At 32.0% G+C, this 17,574-nt stretch overlaps 1 protein-coding gene across 1 annotated transcript in view; it reads right to left on the bottom strand.

Moving 5' to 3' along the window:
• ADAM2 (ADAM metallopeptidase domain 2) overlaps positions 1 to 17,574 on the bottom strand; it is a 99,108-nt gene that overhangs the window by 81,473 nt on the left and 61 nt on the right. Inside the window, exons 2-7 of the mRNA XM_090258219.1 lie at positions 16,915 to 16,991; positions 12,209 to 12,264; positions 10,411 to 10,489; positions 4,691 to 4,767; positions 4,126 to 4,294; positions 36 to 92 (exon numbers count right to left, since the gene is read on the bottom strand). Of these exons, the coding sequence (XP_090114345.1) occupies positions 36 to 92; positions 4,126 to 4,294; positions 4,691 to 4,767; positions 10,411 to 10,489; positions 12,209 to 12,264; positions 16,915 to 16,991 (515 nt within the window). The remainder of the gene's footprint in view (positions 1 to 35; positions 93 to 4,125; positions 4,295 to 4,690; positions 4,768 to 10,410; positions 10,490 to 12,208; positions 12,265 to 16,914; positions 16,992 to 17,574) is intronic.

Raw genomic sequence — 17,574 nt, 5'->3', positions numbered from 1 at the left:
ATTTACGTAAGGCAAATAAACCAGAATATACTTACCAAACTCTTTTCAACTACAATATGCATTTCTATATACTGAGGGAACACTGTAAGTGGCTGAAAAAAATCCACATGAAAATTAAAGAATTACTTAAATATTTTAGTGTTTATCACTACTTCATGAATTCAATTTTGAAAGATTCGATTTCACACATAAATATAGAATCAGATAATATAAGCAAAACTAGGTACCAAAGAATCATTTGTAGAATATTTTGTCACCTCTTTCACAGCTGATCAATCATTTAATTTACTCACAAAATAATTTTCCTTTACCTTCTATTCTCCATATTCTATTGATTTTGAACTATTTATATTATTCACTTTTCTGAAAAAACACTCCCATTGACTTCCATTACAAAAGGTGTGAATTCTTACTAGCTTAATGATGCAATTATACATTACTACATGGTTTGGCTTTAATATGACCCCAGAAGAGTAAAGACCCTTCTCTGTGTTTAGAGGGATGATATTTCATCTGAAGGATAATGTTAATCCTTATATAAAACACCTCAGAAAAAGGTGAGCAACAGAAAATCAAAATGACTAAATTTCCTAAACTGCACCACAGATATCTCAAAGTGTAAATTCTGGGTATTATGTTATTCACCTAAATCATAGTGGTTAAGTTAGGCAAAAATGTGAGCCCGGATGGGATTTTAACTATGGCATATCATTTATGAGACTTCGACTCTGCCAAAAATGTGGGTAGAGAAAGAATTATTGTATTTACTATAAAGAAATGCTAGTTTATTTTCATGGTTATTTTCATATGAAGATTATCTAAGAGGAATGGAAAAACTTGTAAGACAGACTTTGCAAACCCTTTAAGGCTATAGTCTAGATAACTCAGAATATCTGGCTACTAAAAATAGCATACTATTACAAAAAATGTACAAATATTTAGAAGCAGACAAGGAAGATAAAATTTCAGAAATTGAGGAAGTTTTTATAATATTATGCTTATTTTAATATCTGCATTTTTTCTTTTTCACACTGAAGTTTAAAAATATATCACTTTAGGCCTGACTAATGTGGCTCAGTTGGTTGGGTGTTGTGCCACAAAGTAAAAGTCGGTGGTTCGATTCCCGGTCAGTGCACATGCCTGGATTACAGGTTTGGTCCCCATTCGGGTCACATATGAAAGGCAGCTGATGGATATTTCTCACATCGATGTTTCTCTCCTTGGCTTTCTCCCTCCCTTGCCTTTTCAAATAAATAAATGAAAAAAAAAACCTTAAAAAATAACTATACTGTTTTCTTAAAACCATTGTCTTTAACATATTAAATGAAGCATTAAAGAGAAAACAAGCAATATGGGATTTAGTAGATTTCAGAAAAGTGATGGTTATAGTAATTTAAAAGAAAAATAAAAGTTGAGAAAGAGCAGTAAAACAAATTTAAGGCTGATTGATCACTCATTTTCCCCCACTTTCAGATTCTATTTCTTGGCCCAAGCCTTGGAAACTTCAAGGTTTTATTAAAAAAAATAAAGATCAAATCCCTTTATGATCTAACTGTTTTCTAAATAATTTCCATTCAAAATTAAGCACCAAATGTTTCATGATAGTTTGCTTATAGGACTCCATTCTTTCATTCAAGTTCTTAAACAAGAACTTAAGAATAAACACTGGAGGATAAACATAGTCACTTAAATCAATTGAGATAAACAATGTATTAATGGATGGAAGGATTCAAAACTATTCCTTTGTTTTAACCAACATGTGCTAGTTGTCTAACATGCCCTGAAGTAATCCTTATTTATCTTTGTTTATTAATTCATTTAATGAATAATAAATTTTTATGGGGAAAAGATATACCATCCATTTTAGCAAAATAAATTTATGACAAGGGTACATTTCAGGAAATGTGTCTGTTGGAAGATGAGCAGATGTTATATTTCAAATGACCTCAAAAACCATTTAATGTAGAAAGAGAACATGGACATATAAGAAGACAAAATGCTTAGATATGTATTATATAAATATAACTTCAACTGCCATAAAACTTGCTTTGGTCAAGTAAATATTAAAGAATTGGCCCAATACAAGAAGATTAGAAAATAATACTGAATGATATAATTACAATATAGATGGATTAGAGTTAAATTAAAAAAAAAAGATGTCAAAGATCAATGGTAAGAATATTCAGGCAGTGAGAAGGGACATAATGACGGTAGATAAATAGGTAAGTAGGTAGATAATGTGTTCCTGTACTTGAACAACCATTATTTTTAACATGAATTCATAACTCAGGAAAAGAATTTGGAATGAGAGATGTGTAAAACATAGTAGATAAAACCGTGGGAAAATATAGAAGGCAAATCAACAAAAACCTGAAGCATAACAAAATACCAATATCTAAAATGTAAGTGTATATGGAAAAGTAAAAAAGTGAAGTAGAATGAGAAAAAAGTTTTATTGGAGAGTAAGATGAGTTGAAAATTCTAAAGGTGTTCAATTTTATTTCACCATTAACATTATACTTGATAGTGATAGACTGAATCCTTTCCTCCTAAAATTGGAGCAAGACAGGAATATCCGTTTTCACCTATTTAAAAGTATACTGAACAATTAGGTAATAAAAAAGAAATGAAAGTTACCCTAATCAAAGGAAAAATATAAGCTATTTTTATTTGAGATCACATGGCCTTCTATATAGAAAATCAGAGTCCAATATAGAAAAATATTAAAGAAAGCCTAAAAACAAAAAGCTATTCAATGTTCATAGGTAGGGATAGTTAATATTGTTAATGACAATATTTCCCAGATGTATCTATGGAATCAACACAGGTGGCTTTTTTCAAGGAACTTAAAATAATTTTAAAAATTAATTTGGAAATTCATATTAACAAGAATAACCAGAACAATGCTGAAAAAAGGAAGAATGCACATTTACTAATTCCAGAACTTACTTCAAAGGTATAGTAGTAAAAAAAAATGTGTGGTTCTGGCATAAGAATAAGCATAAGAATCAATAGAATGTAATTGAAGTTGTGGAAATAGTCCCTAACATTAACATTTAGGGTCAACTGATATTTGAAAAAGAAAAAGGCCATGACAACTCAGTGTAAAAAAAAAAAGTCTTTTTAACAAATGGTGTTGGGAAAATTAGATATCCATATGAAGAATGATGAATTTAGAATCTTACATTACTCCAAACAAAAATAAAGTTAAATTGAATCATATATTTATATATAAAAGATTAATAATTAAACTTATGAAAAAAATGTAAAAATAAAATTTGTAGCCCTGGTGAGGTGGTTAATTTTACCTGTCAACTTGACTGGGTAAAAAGGCCCAGATATATATTAATGTTTATACACATACATATACACATATATATATACATAGATACACACACGCATATTTGTGTATATATATCCTGTTGGTTCTGAAGAAATATATGTCCTGAAAAAAAAACAAAACCCTTAAATACAGAAGGTGCAGATTAGAGATGGTTGAAAATCAAACTAGAATCTCATCAAGTAGACGAATTACAACACATACTGAATTTCCAACATCTGCTATTAAAGTGAGGGTATTAACTGGGAAAAAATTAGATCCTGAAAATGAAATGGAGACATGTGGGAAGGCTCTGATGAATCTGAGGTCACTAAAACTCTAAATTCTGGAGTCTTTTTTGCCAGTAAAAGCAGCTTCTCTGTCCCTGTATAAGGAAATTAACCCTGAATCTTGAGGAAAATATAATGGCTGCACCTGAAGCAGCTGCCTTGAAAGACTCTAGTGATTCTCCTCAGGATATATTCTCAATATTTATGTGAATGGCATTTGTATTTATTATGTCATAGTTTTGACATAATAGATATGGAGAAAGGAATGCATGTACATACAACAAAGTCTAATAATGGGGAAAAATATGCAACTAACAGTGAAAAACACGTGCTTGTAGTTATGGAAATTTCAATGAATAGTATTAAGGCTTACAATATACACCACAGATTCTGGTATATCTAGCACATCTATCTATCTATCTATCATATGTATTATTTTAAATATTTTGTTTATCAGAAAAATACATTGTTAATACTGATGAATAGTAATAACCATATAGTTACTCAATCACCTACCTCTATTCTTTGTATTTTATAGGGCATTTCTCTTGACTCAATATCCTTCTCAGCATATACAGAAGCACCTACATTCTTATGTTTTACTTGATAAATCACATGTTCAAAACCCATTGAAGGCTCCAAGGGCTCAATTCCATAACTTACATTTTCAAATTGTAGTAAGCCCCTACAAATTTCAAAATACATATTTTTAAGAAGTATATAAAATGCCATTTAGTCAGGTTTTTGTTTAATAGTATGTAAATAATTTTCCATCTTAGTCTTAGGTGGCAAACTAGGAAAAAATTCCTAACTATTTATAAACTTACTGAGTGGCACTAAATAGTAATGCTATTGGAATTTGCCTAGCTATTGATATTTCATGGTCTCCATACATAGCACAAATCTTAATTCAGAATAAGGGTGGGTGGCATTACAAGATTTTCCATTCCATGCTTTTCGAAAGATGGTTTTCCACAATAAAGCAGGCATCACGTTAGAACTACTGAATATAATTTATAAATTTAAAAGTTATTTCTAAAATAATATTACATTTTGTAGTTATTAAATTATATATCACAACCTGAGTCCAGTACATGTGCTGAGGATCACCATAGAATTTGGATGACCTTCAATATACCCTTGGTAGTAGCAAAAATTCTGAAAAATAAAAGATAAAATACATTTATCTCTGTTAGAATAACTCACATTAAGAGTACTATTTCTAAATACTGAAAACAAATATTAATTTATGCACATGTGTCAAATACTCATTGTTTACAAAACAGATTTATAGGATTATTAGATGAGCATCTGACTCAATTATCCCCAAAAGTTCCCACAGGTTCAAAAGAATGTAATACATTTTCATATTATTTTCCTGTTCTTATTTAAACATATAATTCTTGGTCATTAGGGTCAAAGAATACATCATCAAAAACTTATTTTTTCATACTATTTTGACTTAATGTTGCAAAAACAAAACAAAATGAATCCAAAAAGAGAAAATTTTGTTTTTAAAATTATTTGAGTGAGACTGCATAGCAGCTTGCATTGACTTAACTCTCCTACCAATTACAAATATGAACTCTGGAAAATTAATTTTAAACTTCAACTATGAAGGCTAGCAGGAAAAAGTAAGAGAAGATAATCAACACTAGAAAAAAAAACACGGTATTTTACTGAGATTTGCATTTATATTAATTTTCAACTGAGGGCGCTCCTGAAGTCAGAGCAGCACAAGGTAGCTAATGCTGTAAAAAAAAAAAAAAAAAAAAAAAAAAACAATATTGGCCCTGGCTGGGTGGCTCAGTTGGTTAGATCATCATCTCAATACACTAAGGTTGCAGGTTTGATTCCTGTCAGGACATATATAAGTATCAATCAATAAATGCATAAGTAAGTGGAGCAACAAATCAATGCTTCACTCTCTCTTTCTTTCTCTCTCTCTCTCTCAAATCAATTACCAAAAACAATGGCTTTGGTTCTTCCAAGGCCCCAAGAAGATGGGAGGGGTTTTGGACCAGGGAATGGTACACAGAGCCTGCGCAAGGTTCTGTGAATGGTCAGAACTGGTTACCATGCCCACTGCATCACAGGATGCAGTTAGGGATTTAAAAATAAGCAGCCGACATTTAAGGAAGAGAACACCATAAGGTTTTGAGAAGAGGAGAACACCACGCTGCTTTGAGAGGAAAGAGAGAACACCATGTGGCTTTGAGAGGAAGGCGAGAACACCATGTGAAAAGAAAGGGAGAACTCCATGCAGTTTACAAGGAGGCTGGGAACTCCACACGGTTCTGCATTAAGAGCTGGAGGGCATCGCAACACAGGCAAAACCTCCCCAATCAGGATCGAATGATTGGGAGCTGCTGGTAAAACTGAACTGTGTCTGGGAAGTAGGAAGACTGTATCTCTGACTTTTCTAAAACTAGCCTGGTTTGGTAGGGGGAGGCAGAACTAGGTGTTTGTGGGTGTTTTAAAGAAAATAAGACTTAATGGCAGAAATCTGCAAATAACCTAAATCTATATAACCATTAAATAAACACTTCTTTTTCTTTTCACCAAACTCTGGTATTGAGAGTTATGCTCCTGGCAGTGGGCAATTGGACTCCTAATAACTGAACAGCCCATGGGTTCTGCTACAATTGGAGCAGCTTGTGGGTTCTGTTATAGGATTATGTTATCTAACATGTTAAATTGAACTCCCAAAGTAATAAAAAGAGAAAACAAGTGTAAAAATATTTTTAAATAATGACCAAAATTTCCCCAAATATATTGAGATAGCACAATTTATAGATTGAGAGAATGAATATACAAATAGGCTAGATCATATATAAAAATAGAATTCTGACACACAACCCAGGGCAACCTTCCCAGGATATCATCCAACACCCTTTGGACAATAACAAGCTCAGGAGGCCAACTTGCTACAAGTCTGACACTGTAGGAAGCCATATTACTGTCTAGTAACAATACAGGGAGCTAAACAATAACATATAAAATAAATAGACTTAATTAAAGTTTTTCAATTTACCTAAGTGTTGTTTCTGCTTCCAACTTGAGACCAACCAGAGAAAGCCATGTATGGACCCCTAAATAATTACATAGGATGATTTGCTTCTTGTTAGCCTACCTATAGCTTCCTCAGGCTTACCTGCAATCCAGGCATACTTGAAGTTTTTTTTTCTGTTCTACGATGCTTTCCCACCCCTCTACCTATTTTAGGGTATTGAAGTTGATGATCCTTATTATTTTATTAAATTTAGTTTTAAATCTTAGCTCTAGAAAACATATTCTCTATCTATATATCTATATATAGAGATACCACTATATATAGAGACTTAGTCTTTACCCCCAGACAATAAGCAGTGCCCCCCCACCCCCCACCAGGCAGCAGAAGACAGTAACAGAGACTGTCACATGGTCCAGACTTCTGGCTATCTAAAGATAACATCTAAGTTATGAGTTAGGTTTTTAGAAGTATAAGCTCCCCAGCTCCAAATTAGCTAATTTAATATTAAGCTATTTTTTTCTTTTTATATTGCAAACTTCTGCTTCTGTATTTCTTTGGGTCAGTGAGTACAGGCAGCTGAGGATATGACTCACTCACTCTGACTCCAGGAGACCACAAGCAATTTGACTTCTGTGCCCCAGGCTCTGTGCCAGGGGGTACTGCAGGTGATCAAGGCGGTATGTGAGTCATTGTATTCCAAGGAGAGACATTCCACCATTCAGGACACCAATAAGAATCAAGGTCAAGAAATGAAAAGATGCTAGGGATATTGCCAGACTGCAGCTTTTATCTGATTAACATTTTTCCTGAATTCCAAATCCCTTACCTACACTTTTTTCCTTCCTTATACAAAGGGTCAGCTTGAAATGAAATCTAAGACAACCTTTTAGGGTACATAACCTGCAGTCTTTTCAGATTGCTGGCCATCTGAATAAAGCACCCATAAAGATTTAACCCCTGTCTTTATTTATTGGTTCTGGTGGTGACAGGCAGCACAAATGCTGACTTTTCTGGTTTCAGTATTATGTACTGTGCATAATTGTATGTGCTATACTTTTATATGACTGGCAGTGCAGTAGGTCTGTTTACACCAGCGTCACCACAAACATGAGAGTAATGCATTGCCCTACAACATTACAATGGCTATGGTGTCATTACGTGTCAGGAATTTTTCAGCTCCATTATAATCTTATGGGACCACCATTGTACTGAAACATCATTATGTGGCACATGACTGTACTTATTACATTTGAGGCCAATATTCAACAGCTCACTTCATTCAGGTTACTAATAAAGCATTCTTTGCTCTGTCATTTATCTTCCATGGGTACCTCTTGAGAGACAGGTTTTAGGTATAGCAAAATTATATAAAATTCAGGCATGGGATATTGTGCTTATGTGTCTCTTTGTCTCCCCAGTTCCAACTCTCTTCTCTCTTATACATACATTCACACACATATGCATGCCACACACATACATATACATATATATTTGTGTGTATATATGTCATAACTAATAGGACAAAACCCCCTTCTTCAGGCCCTCTTTGCCAGCACTACCTTGACTGACTTGTTTTATGAGCCTCTGTCCTCAGGACTAGAAAATTACTGGAAGCACCCTGAAGGCACAGAGGTCCTGAGAACTTAGAAAACCAGATGTGCCAGACTGCAAAGCCTGGATCCTGCACCCAAAGGTGACATCAGAACAAGTTGCAGCTTGAGCAAAACCAACTGAAACATTCTGCTCTACAACCACCCTGATTACCTAGTAAGAGCTCAATGCCCTTACATTTCACTGCTGGTGTATCTCTCTACACCACACCACTTTCTTCTCTTGGAAAGTGAATAAAACTTTGCTCTCTGCCCTTTCTTCTCTTTGTGAATTCTCTCAAGCCTGTGTCACCAGTCACACTAACAGTAACACGGTCTGACTTTATATTATTTATACATCTGTACAGACTATTCCATAGATATCTTACATATATTTAGCTAGTCTGTTCAGCAAAATTTAGAGCAATTATTCACTATATCTATTATTTATTCTGTTAAAAGCTTAGTCTCTATAAAAATGCTTTTATTTCATGGTACTAGTAGATTCCCCATATAGAAATCAGCAATGCAGATGGAAAAAACTACAGAAATTGGTAGGGCAGGGAAAAATCAAAAAGGAAAATGATATTTCAGTCATTGGAAACTATGCACTCATATGCACACTTGTCTATTATTAGTCTAATAAATTACAGACATTAGAAAATGAGCTGCAAGTTCTCCAAGTATGTGAAAATTTAATATACAACGAGGTCTGTCCAGAAAGTATCCAGCCATGTACTATGAAAAATACATTTATTGAAGAAGATACAAGAAACATTGTACATAGGACAATAACACCTCAGTCCCCTTCAAAGTAGGTATCATACTTTGGGACCTCACACAGTTCTCTCAATTGCTATCAGCTGCCCCACCATATTTTTCTGAATCTCATCAATGTTAAAGGGTATTTCTTAGATGTCCAGCCAGTAGGGTAAGCAACTGAACTTGGGTCCTGGACTCAGGAACCCCATGGTTGCATGCTTCAACCAAGCAGAACAAGGAACTTGACCTGTTATTCCTTTGAGCAGTGACCTATTCCTTTGAGCAATGACCTGGGGAATAGTGGAAAATTTTTGTCTATAAGCTGTATTTCTGTCCAAGTTCCTGCACCTGCAGGAAAACAAGAATGCACCTGAAATGCTTTATAAAACCCTCAATCCCTAAGGTCGGGGCTGTCCACCTAAATCTGGCTTGTGGACGGGTGGGCAGTCGCTGGTCAGCTAATGAAAGCTCTTTAAATTCTAATTTGGTTGTCTCCGACTGTTTGGTTCTCACACTCGCTCCACAACAATCGATAGTCAAATCTCTTCCCTTTCAAAGGTGGTTTTAGTTTTGGGAAAAGCTAGAAGTTGCAGAGCAACATATCTGGTTCATTAGTAGTGGTTTGAATCAAGTCATTAATAACTTCAGCACAATGTTCCTCCTTCTCTGGTAGCATAAACTGCAAAATAAATTTTGCCATGTCACATTTCATGCCAAGATTCTGTGTCAAATTCTTGGATGCAGTAGTTTTTGGAATCCCTAGATCACTTTCTAGTTCTCACACAGGAATGTTCAAGCTTAATGCAAAATTTGGTGCAGATTTGTTGCTCTACTCATTCCACTATTTTGAATGCGATGGTCACACAGTACACGTGCTCACTCAGTGGCATCTACCACCCCCACTGACTGGTACAGTGAAGTCGTCACTGTTCAGTCACCATTGTTCATGCATGTACATTCCAATCCACTCTCCTTGGCTGCAACCCATTCTCATTATATTAACAATGGCTGTGCTTCTTCCAGACAGACCTTGTATTCCTAAATATTCATGAAATTCCATGTGTATTTGCTTAGTCCCTGAGAAAGCTTCAGAAAAATCTTTAGATTCTCCTTTTCTTCCCATATTTAGCTTTCCTAACTTAAGTCATGCTTTTTCATTTTAAGTATATCCCAACATAGTCAACCCTTTGACCACATAAGTATATACATGTACATCATCATGAAATAATAGCTTAAAAACATCATAATCACTTTTGGTTTGGATAATTGTCTGTGTAATAAGGCTTACTCAAGACACATCATTGAAAAGAAATGGTTAAATTCATACCAGAACAAAGTATAACTTCAACCTCTTGTACTCTAGCAACAAGTGGACCCTAAGTAAGGTGATCACAGAAACTCATATAACAAAGGTAAAATAGGCAATAAAAACCATACCTGAATCTGTTGTTCAAAAGGTTTCATATGTCCTGTGCCATTATAACCATAAACTCTAAAATTATGAGGTAAAAAAGCTCTGTAAAATAAATAAAATGTATTTAGTGGAAAATTTGTTTCCTAAGCTTTTATTTTGAAAAGATATTTACTTTGTTATATTTATTATAAATAGGTAGGTAAGCAGAGGGAGTGAAGGGAAAAAAAGATTGATTCTCTGATTTTGTTTTCATTTTATTTAAAGATCCTAGTTTCCAGTCCTCCCCTCAGTCACTTTACTGTCACACCATCCTTTTGTTTTGTTTTTGTTTTTTAATACAACAGGCAAGTTTTTGCCTTGACAATTTGCACAAGGAGTTGTCCCTTCCCAGGGGTGTTCTTCAGCATGGCTCATTGTCTCATTTACTTCAAGTCTTTGCTTATATATCAACTTCTCAGTGAGGCTCTTCTTGATAAGTCTATAAAAATATTACTCAATTGTCAAGCATCAGATCTCCAAAAGATATTTTTACTTTGTTTCATATTTTTGCTTAAGCATTTTAACACTCTTTCTAATATACTTATTTATTATATTATTAGAGTCATCTGCTAACAATATAAACTCAGGGATTCATACTCACTTTGTTTACTAATGCATCTTAAGTACTTAAAAGAATATTTGGAAAGTAGCTAATGATCAATGAATACTGAACTAATAAGACATAAATTCAACAGACTAGATGAACATTTCACATTAACATATATAATTTGTGAATTTGAGAAGAGCCCTCACCAGTGGGGCTCAGTTTTTTTGGCATCATCCTACATAGCGAGAGGTCGTGGGTATCTCCAATCAGGGCACATGCTTGGGTTGCAGGTTGGTCCCTAGTAGGGGTGCATATGAGATGCAACAGATCAATGTTTCTCTTTCACACTGATGTTTTTTTCTCTCTCTCTTCCCCTCTAAGTAAATAAATAAAATCTTTCAAATATGAGAAAAATATGCTTTAAGGTTCTATAAAGAGAAAGATAGGTGTAGGTATCTCATGTCATTTTCCCAAGCAAGTATAATTGTGGCAAGTCTGTGTTTGAGACAATAAAGCTTGTGACTGAGGTCTAGGGGAAAAAAAAAGTATTTTCCAAGCTTTATAATGCATGAAATGATTGCTGCTATGATTTCCAGAAATTATGCAGATGCATTTCTTATTTTTGTATTGAATTGTCAATTTCACTTGCAGACTTCAGCCTGTCATTATTTTTGAAAGTCTATTCTTATTTTTAAAAAGATCATTACAATTTTGAAATTTCTTTATTCCTTAGTATGTTGTGCTTGTTTTCCCCAAACGTATTAGCTGGCATGAGATTGACTTTGGCTAATTACAATTATATTCTAAACCCTTAAGACATTCTGACATGGTATGTAAACTTCCTTTTTAAAAAATTATTACTATTATTTTCACCTGAAAATGCTCTATGTTTTTTTAAATAGAGTTGAATGTGAAGAAACTAAAAAAAAAAAGTAGTATTTATGTTTCGATAAATATAGAATATTGTTCAAATTCACCCCCATGAAACACATGGATAACCAAAAAAGAAATCTGGTTTTACATGAAGGAGAAGATGAGAGCTTGCACTATGGATTCAAGTTCATTAGTATACAGATTCAAGATTAATTATATGGACTTTTAAGATATTTTTAAAGGATAAAATAAAGAACAATGAAAAAACAGTAACTAGAAATATTTAAAAATGCAGAGCAATGACATTGTGGATAATTATAAATAGAACAAAGACAGGTGATAAAATAATGTAGATCACCTACTTTTGCATCAGGTTCATAGTGTATGTTTTCCCTTCAATTACAATGTTGTAGGACACCTAGCAGAGTATATTAAAAAGGCAAAGAAAAGTGAGAAGAATATTAGAAAGGTAAACTATCATTTTATATTGACTATAATTACATTCTAATGCACACTAATACAATAAAAAGAAAAATTTATAATTTAATATTGATGCATTTCAGTGGAATCTGATAGTCCAATAATCACTTTCATAATAAAATTGTAGAATAAGATGATATGCATAATTTCTTTTTTGTTAACTTTTAAATTTATGCAATAAAATATAATCTTAAAAATTGATTATTTTCATCCAATAACTGTATCTAAATAAAGATTGACACTATTATAAAACTTATGCTTAGAATAAAAGAGTGTAAATAAATTACTCAATAAAAATTTATATGGTATATCAAGGAATGAACAGCACACAGTGTATATTTGTAGGTTTTATAATATCTGTTTCAAGTTTAGATGCAATACTTATTGATCTATTTTATTAATATTAGGATTAGGACATGCTGTCTAACAAATGGACAATTTAATCTTTATATATCAATTTTGGGAGCCTTCACATCTTTACATTACAGGTCTTCCAGTCTATTAGCAATTTATTTAGATCTATAACTCCTCTCATTTTGTTTTACCCTCTGCAGTGAGGAGGTTTTGCTTATCTTTGTGAGATTTACTTAGGTGCTGATTTTTATGCAGTGTAAATTGTAACTTTTTAAAATTTCATTTTAAATGAAATACAATTGGTTTGTAAAATAGAAATACAATTAATTTTTATATTTTTATCTGTATTCCAGAGAATTTACTAAATATTGTCTTATTTCTAATCTTCTCTGGATGATTTTGGATTTTATGTCTTTTACAATCATTTTATCTGTAAATAATGATGGTGTTATTTCTTCCTTTCCAATTCTCATGGTTATTTTAAGTTTTTGTTGTTTTCTCTCCATACTACACTGGCTGCTACTTCCAGAACAATGATAAATAGAAAATGTAACAGTGTGCATCCTGGTCTCTTTCTTGATCTCAGGAGAAAGGCTTTCAATATTTCAACTTTATGTATGTTTTTTAAAAAGACATTTGAACTTCTTTATGACCCTCAATTGACTGTTATTTTAAATTATTATATGTTTTAGGCAAATAATTCTTTGTTACTGATTTCTATATTAAAAAAATAAAAACATTACAAGTACTTGAAAATAATTTTAAATACTCCTAGTACTGTTCCCATAGTTAATTACCTTTCTTACACAGTAGCTAACACCCTAGATTTCATGTTTATTATTCCCATACATATTTTTATATGTATAGTAATTATGGGTGTTTATTTAAGTAATGGTTTGGTTTTGCATAAATATTAACTTTAAATAAATGTAATCCATCTACAAGTTATATATTTCATTGCTGATTATACCTGGTGCTGAAAACCTTGCCTCAGATGTAGTAAGCATTATACATACAAACATTTGTTATCATCATCATCATCATCGTCATCAATATATGTAACTTTCATTTATTTTAATTGAGATATAACTAAATATAGCACAGTTTATGTATCTATGTTGTTAATTGTGTTTAGTTCTATTTTTCACTATTTTCAGCAATGCTTGAATAATACTGGACATATTGTATAATGCTTATTTGCTAGGTATTTGTTAAACTAAACCTATGAGTAGATTTTTTAAAGTAAAAGCTAAATACTTTTGCAATTTCAATTGAAATTTAAAATTTCTAAATTCATTGTACAAGTGTAGACATTTAATTCACAGTGAATATTAGACTTTTATTCATATCCTCTAATTGCACTTTGTTTTGTTAGATTTAATTTTTGCTGCTGCTGATGTAAAATACTACCCTATTGTGTTTATATTTGGCAATTCCCTGTAAATATCTTAATTTGAAAATTCGATTTTTTGTTACCGCCTCTTATTAATTTGTATGAGTTACTGATATAGCCTGAATACACTTTGTGTATTATAAAAATTGCAAATTTCTTCTGTGAGGCTGAACATTTTTCACTGTTTATGGTAGCAATTTATTTATGTATTTAAATCTAGATATTCTTCAATCTTTTACTTAAGAATTTGAGCTTTTTTTCCCTAGTTCAAGCTTTCCCGTTATAAAGTCCTAAAAATAATATTCTATTTTGCCTTCTAAATTTTTAGTATGTTACTCTCAGATGTATGCATCTAAATTATCTTAAATGGTTTTGATGTTAATGTGATGTTAATATGGTATATATTATTATTCTAAATTGTCAATCAACTGTGCATTCACCATTTATTAACTAGTTAATTCTTTATCCAATAATTGTAATGGCACCATTGCATTGAAAAGTTTTTATATGTGTGGATATTTTGGAGGCACTCTATTCTGTTCCATTAATTTGTCTGCCCTTAAATAATATCATGTTATTTTAATTGCTAAAACTAAAATGTACTTCGATGTAAATCAACTTTTTATTCTCCAAAGTACACAACTTTTGACCTCTTAGCATTATAAGTGAATTTTATAATCAACCTGCCATTTTCCATGAATTTTTTAATTGAAACTGTAGTCAATCTATATATTGGGTGAAAATTAATTTCAGAATATATTGAGTATTCTTTACTGCTGACATGATCCATCTCTCCACTTTTATTAGTGGTTCAACAAAACTTTATTATATCCTAAAAATGTCTTTACCTTTTAAAAATATTAATTGATAAGTAACTCATATTTTTGGCAAAAGTGTATTATATGTGTATGTACACATATGTACATATGCATACACACATGTATATGTATAATACACATGTTTTAATAAAAATGTTATCTATCAATAAATATTATTTAGTATGCGTGCAAATATATATGCCTGTGTGTGTTTTCTCTTTATAATTCTAAATTTTTCTTTTTTGTTAATATTTGAGTCTTTTATTCTTTTTTCTCATCTTACTCCTAGGTTATAAGGTCAAATGTAATGTTAAATAGAAAAGGTTATACTAGCTATCCTTCCTTTATTCCTAATAATCAAAGAAATTCTACTTATAATTTACTATTAGTTTTACTATTAGAAAGATACTTTTATATACAAATTTAAATATTTTAAGTCTTTGTCATGTTCTTATTTATCCTGTCCTGTGAGTTTATTTTTCTACAAATTGCTTATCTCCTCAAGGTTTCCAAATTTGTTGACACATTTATTTACTGTATTATTTATTTAAAAAATTTCCTTTCTATATATCACTATCACTACTTTTCCATCCCTCTTAATAGTCTTTTTTATACCTTTATTCTGTATTGTCTTAAAGACTACTTAGCCTTATAAAAATATGACCATACAATCTTATTGTTGGTTATAATTTTCTTTGTATAATTTTTTATTTCCTTGTAATTTAGGTGTTTTATATATTTTTAAATAAATTTGAACTATGTGTATTTTCTGATAAATTTAATCAATTAACTTTTATTTTGGTTTTATTTTGATTCTCTATTAGATTGAGACTTATGTACTCCTTTTATTTTTTTTTATTTGTTACAATTACAATTATGTAATCAACTTGTTTTGTTTTGAGTTATAGTCACTACTTTTTCACCAGCTCCTGTTTTTATGTTATTCTTTTTCCCAGTTTCAATTTCTACATGCTGAAATACTCTATTTAAACTATTTTATTCTCTTATAATCTGAAAGTTATTAATATAACTCTAATTTCTAAAAGATATATTTTCTAATATAACCAAGCAATTACATATTTTTGCATAAAAATAAGATTTAAAAATATTGCTAAATGCCTCACTTTTTTTGTTTGGAATTTTCATAAATATGCATTCCTTTTAAAGTGATATATTAAACTTTTTAAGCTTGCAATATCTGCATTAGGATGATCAGAGGGTAATTGCAAAGAAGTCTTTGCATTCAATTTACCAGAACATTTAGTATCCAACTAGAAAGAAAATTAAGGTGCGGTGTTATAAAAAAAAACTCCTTATTTCTTTAGAGATGATTCTAGAAATTAGTTAAAAAGACACAAATCTTTCTAATTAATTCAATAAAAACAGACTCTGGGGGATTAGGGGTGGAGATATCAAGTAAAAAAGAAAAAGGATTCATGGACGACAATGTGGTTATTGTAGTGGGGAGGGCTGTGGCTGGAGGTGGCAGGGAGTATAATGAGAATAAATGGTAATGGAAAAATACAATAAAAGTAATACAAAGAAAAAGAAAAAGACACTGACCCGAGATGAACTAAACATGAAAAGAACAGTCTTAATATTAACATTTTTGTAATAAAGATGAAAAAACTATCACATAACACTTCATTAAATAAAATCATTGTCATCCCACATAAGGAAGCCATAAGCTTACTTAACAACAATTTCCTCCAAATATAGCTTGGTGAATGAGTGAAGAGAAAATCTCTAGATGGATCAGATCAATAATTATTCAACCACTCAAGAAGGAAAACATTTAGAAGATGGAACTTGAGACTTTGATAATAAGCAACACTCCACAATATGTCTATGAAATGTTATTAATCTTGGTCCAATTTCAAAAGGGCTTTTTTACTCAAGAGAAAATAGGTATAAATATAAAATTCAGCAAGCGTGCACGGATGAAAAATGCCAGAGTTACTTCTTAGGAACAAAATAGTCACATGGTTTTTTAGACTATGAAAAACTGTTAGTGTTTAATTACATTTGATTCAACTCCTTCTCTTGATAGTGAGTGTATTTTCTCCGGAATTATAATTTCCACACGTAGTATTTCAGAATCTGTAAGGTGCAATATGTTTTGTTAGAACAACACCCATCTCCTCATATCTTCCTTCATTATTCTTCATCTGAATTCATAATATTCTATATGCCACCGCTTATTTTTATTATCTTTTCAAATACTTTCAATCCATGGTCCTTTTGAAATTATAAAATTTTGTAAAGAGGAACAGGTATATTGCTTTAGAAATATTGACCTGTGGGTGGTTGGTGGTAATCCTGAGGCAATGAGACCAAGCACTCTTAGTACATAGAAACTCAGGTCTTTTGATCTTTGAACTACAGTGTTCAGGGGTAAAAATGCACTGCAGTATATGAAACACTAATCCTGAGGCATCCACTCAAGCCATGAGTGGCATCTCCCATCTTCTCTATGATCCCAAGACTAGTGGCAAATCCCCCTGCTATCCAGTGTGGATATTAGTTAGGGAAGGTGGCAATGTGAGAGAGGGCTTAGACTTCACAGAGATGGACCCTCCCACAAGAAAGCAGTTTCCCAGGGATATCTAGTCTCTCAAACGGAAACCCATACGAGAGCTCACATTTCCAACAGGTCAAAGTGGGGCGGGAGCGATAGTGTACT

Source organism: Furipterus horrens, unplaced genomic scaffold, assembly GCF_987537825.1.
Source record: "Furipterus horrens unplaced genomic scaffold, mFurHor1.1.pri manual_scaffold_12, whole genome shotgun sequence".
Lineage (NCBI taxonomy): Eukaryota > Metazoa > Chordata > Mammalia > Chiroptera > Furipteridae > Furipterus > Furipterus horrens.
Note: the sequence above shows the minus strand (reverse complement) of the source record. Positions and strands in the feature narration are given on the sequence as shown.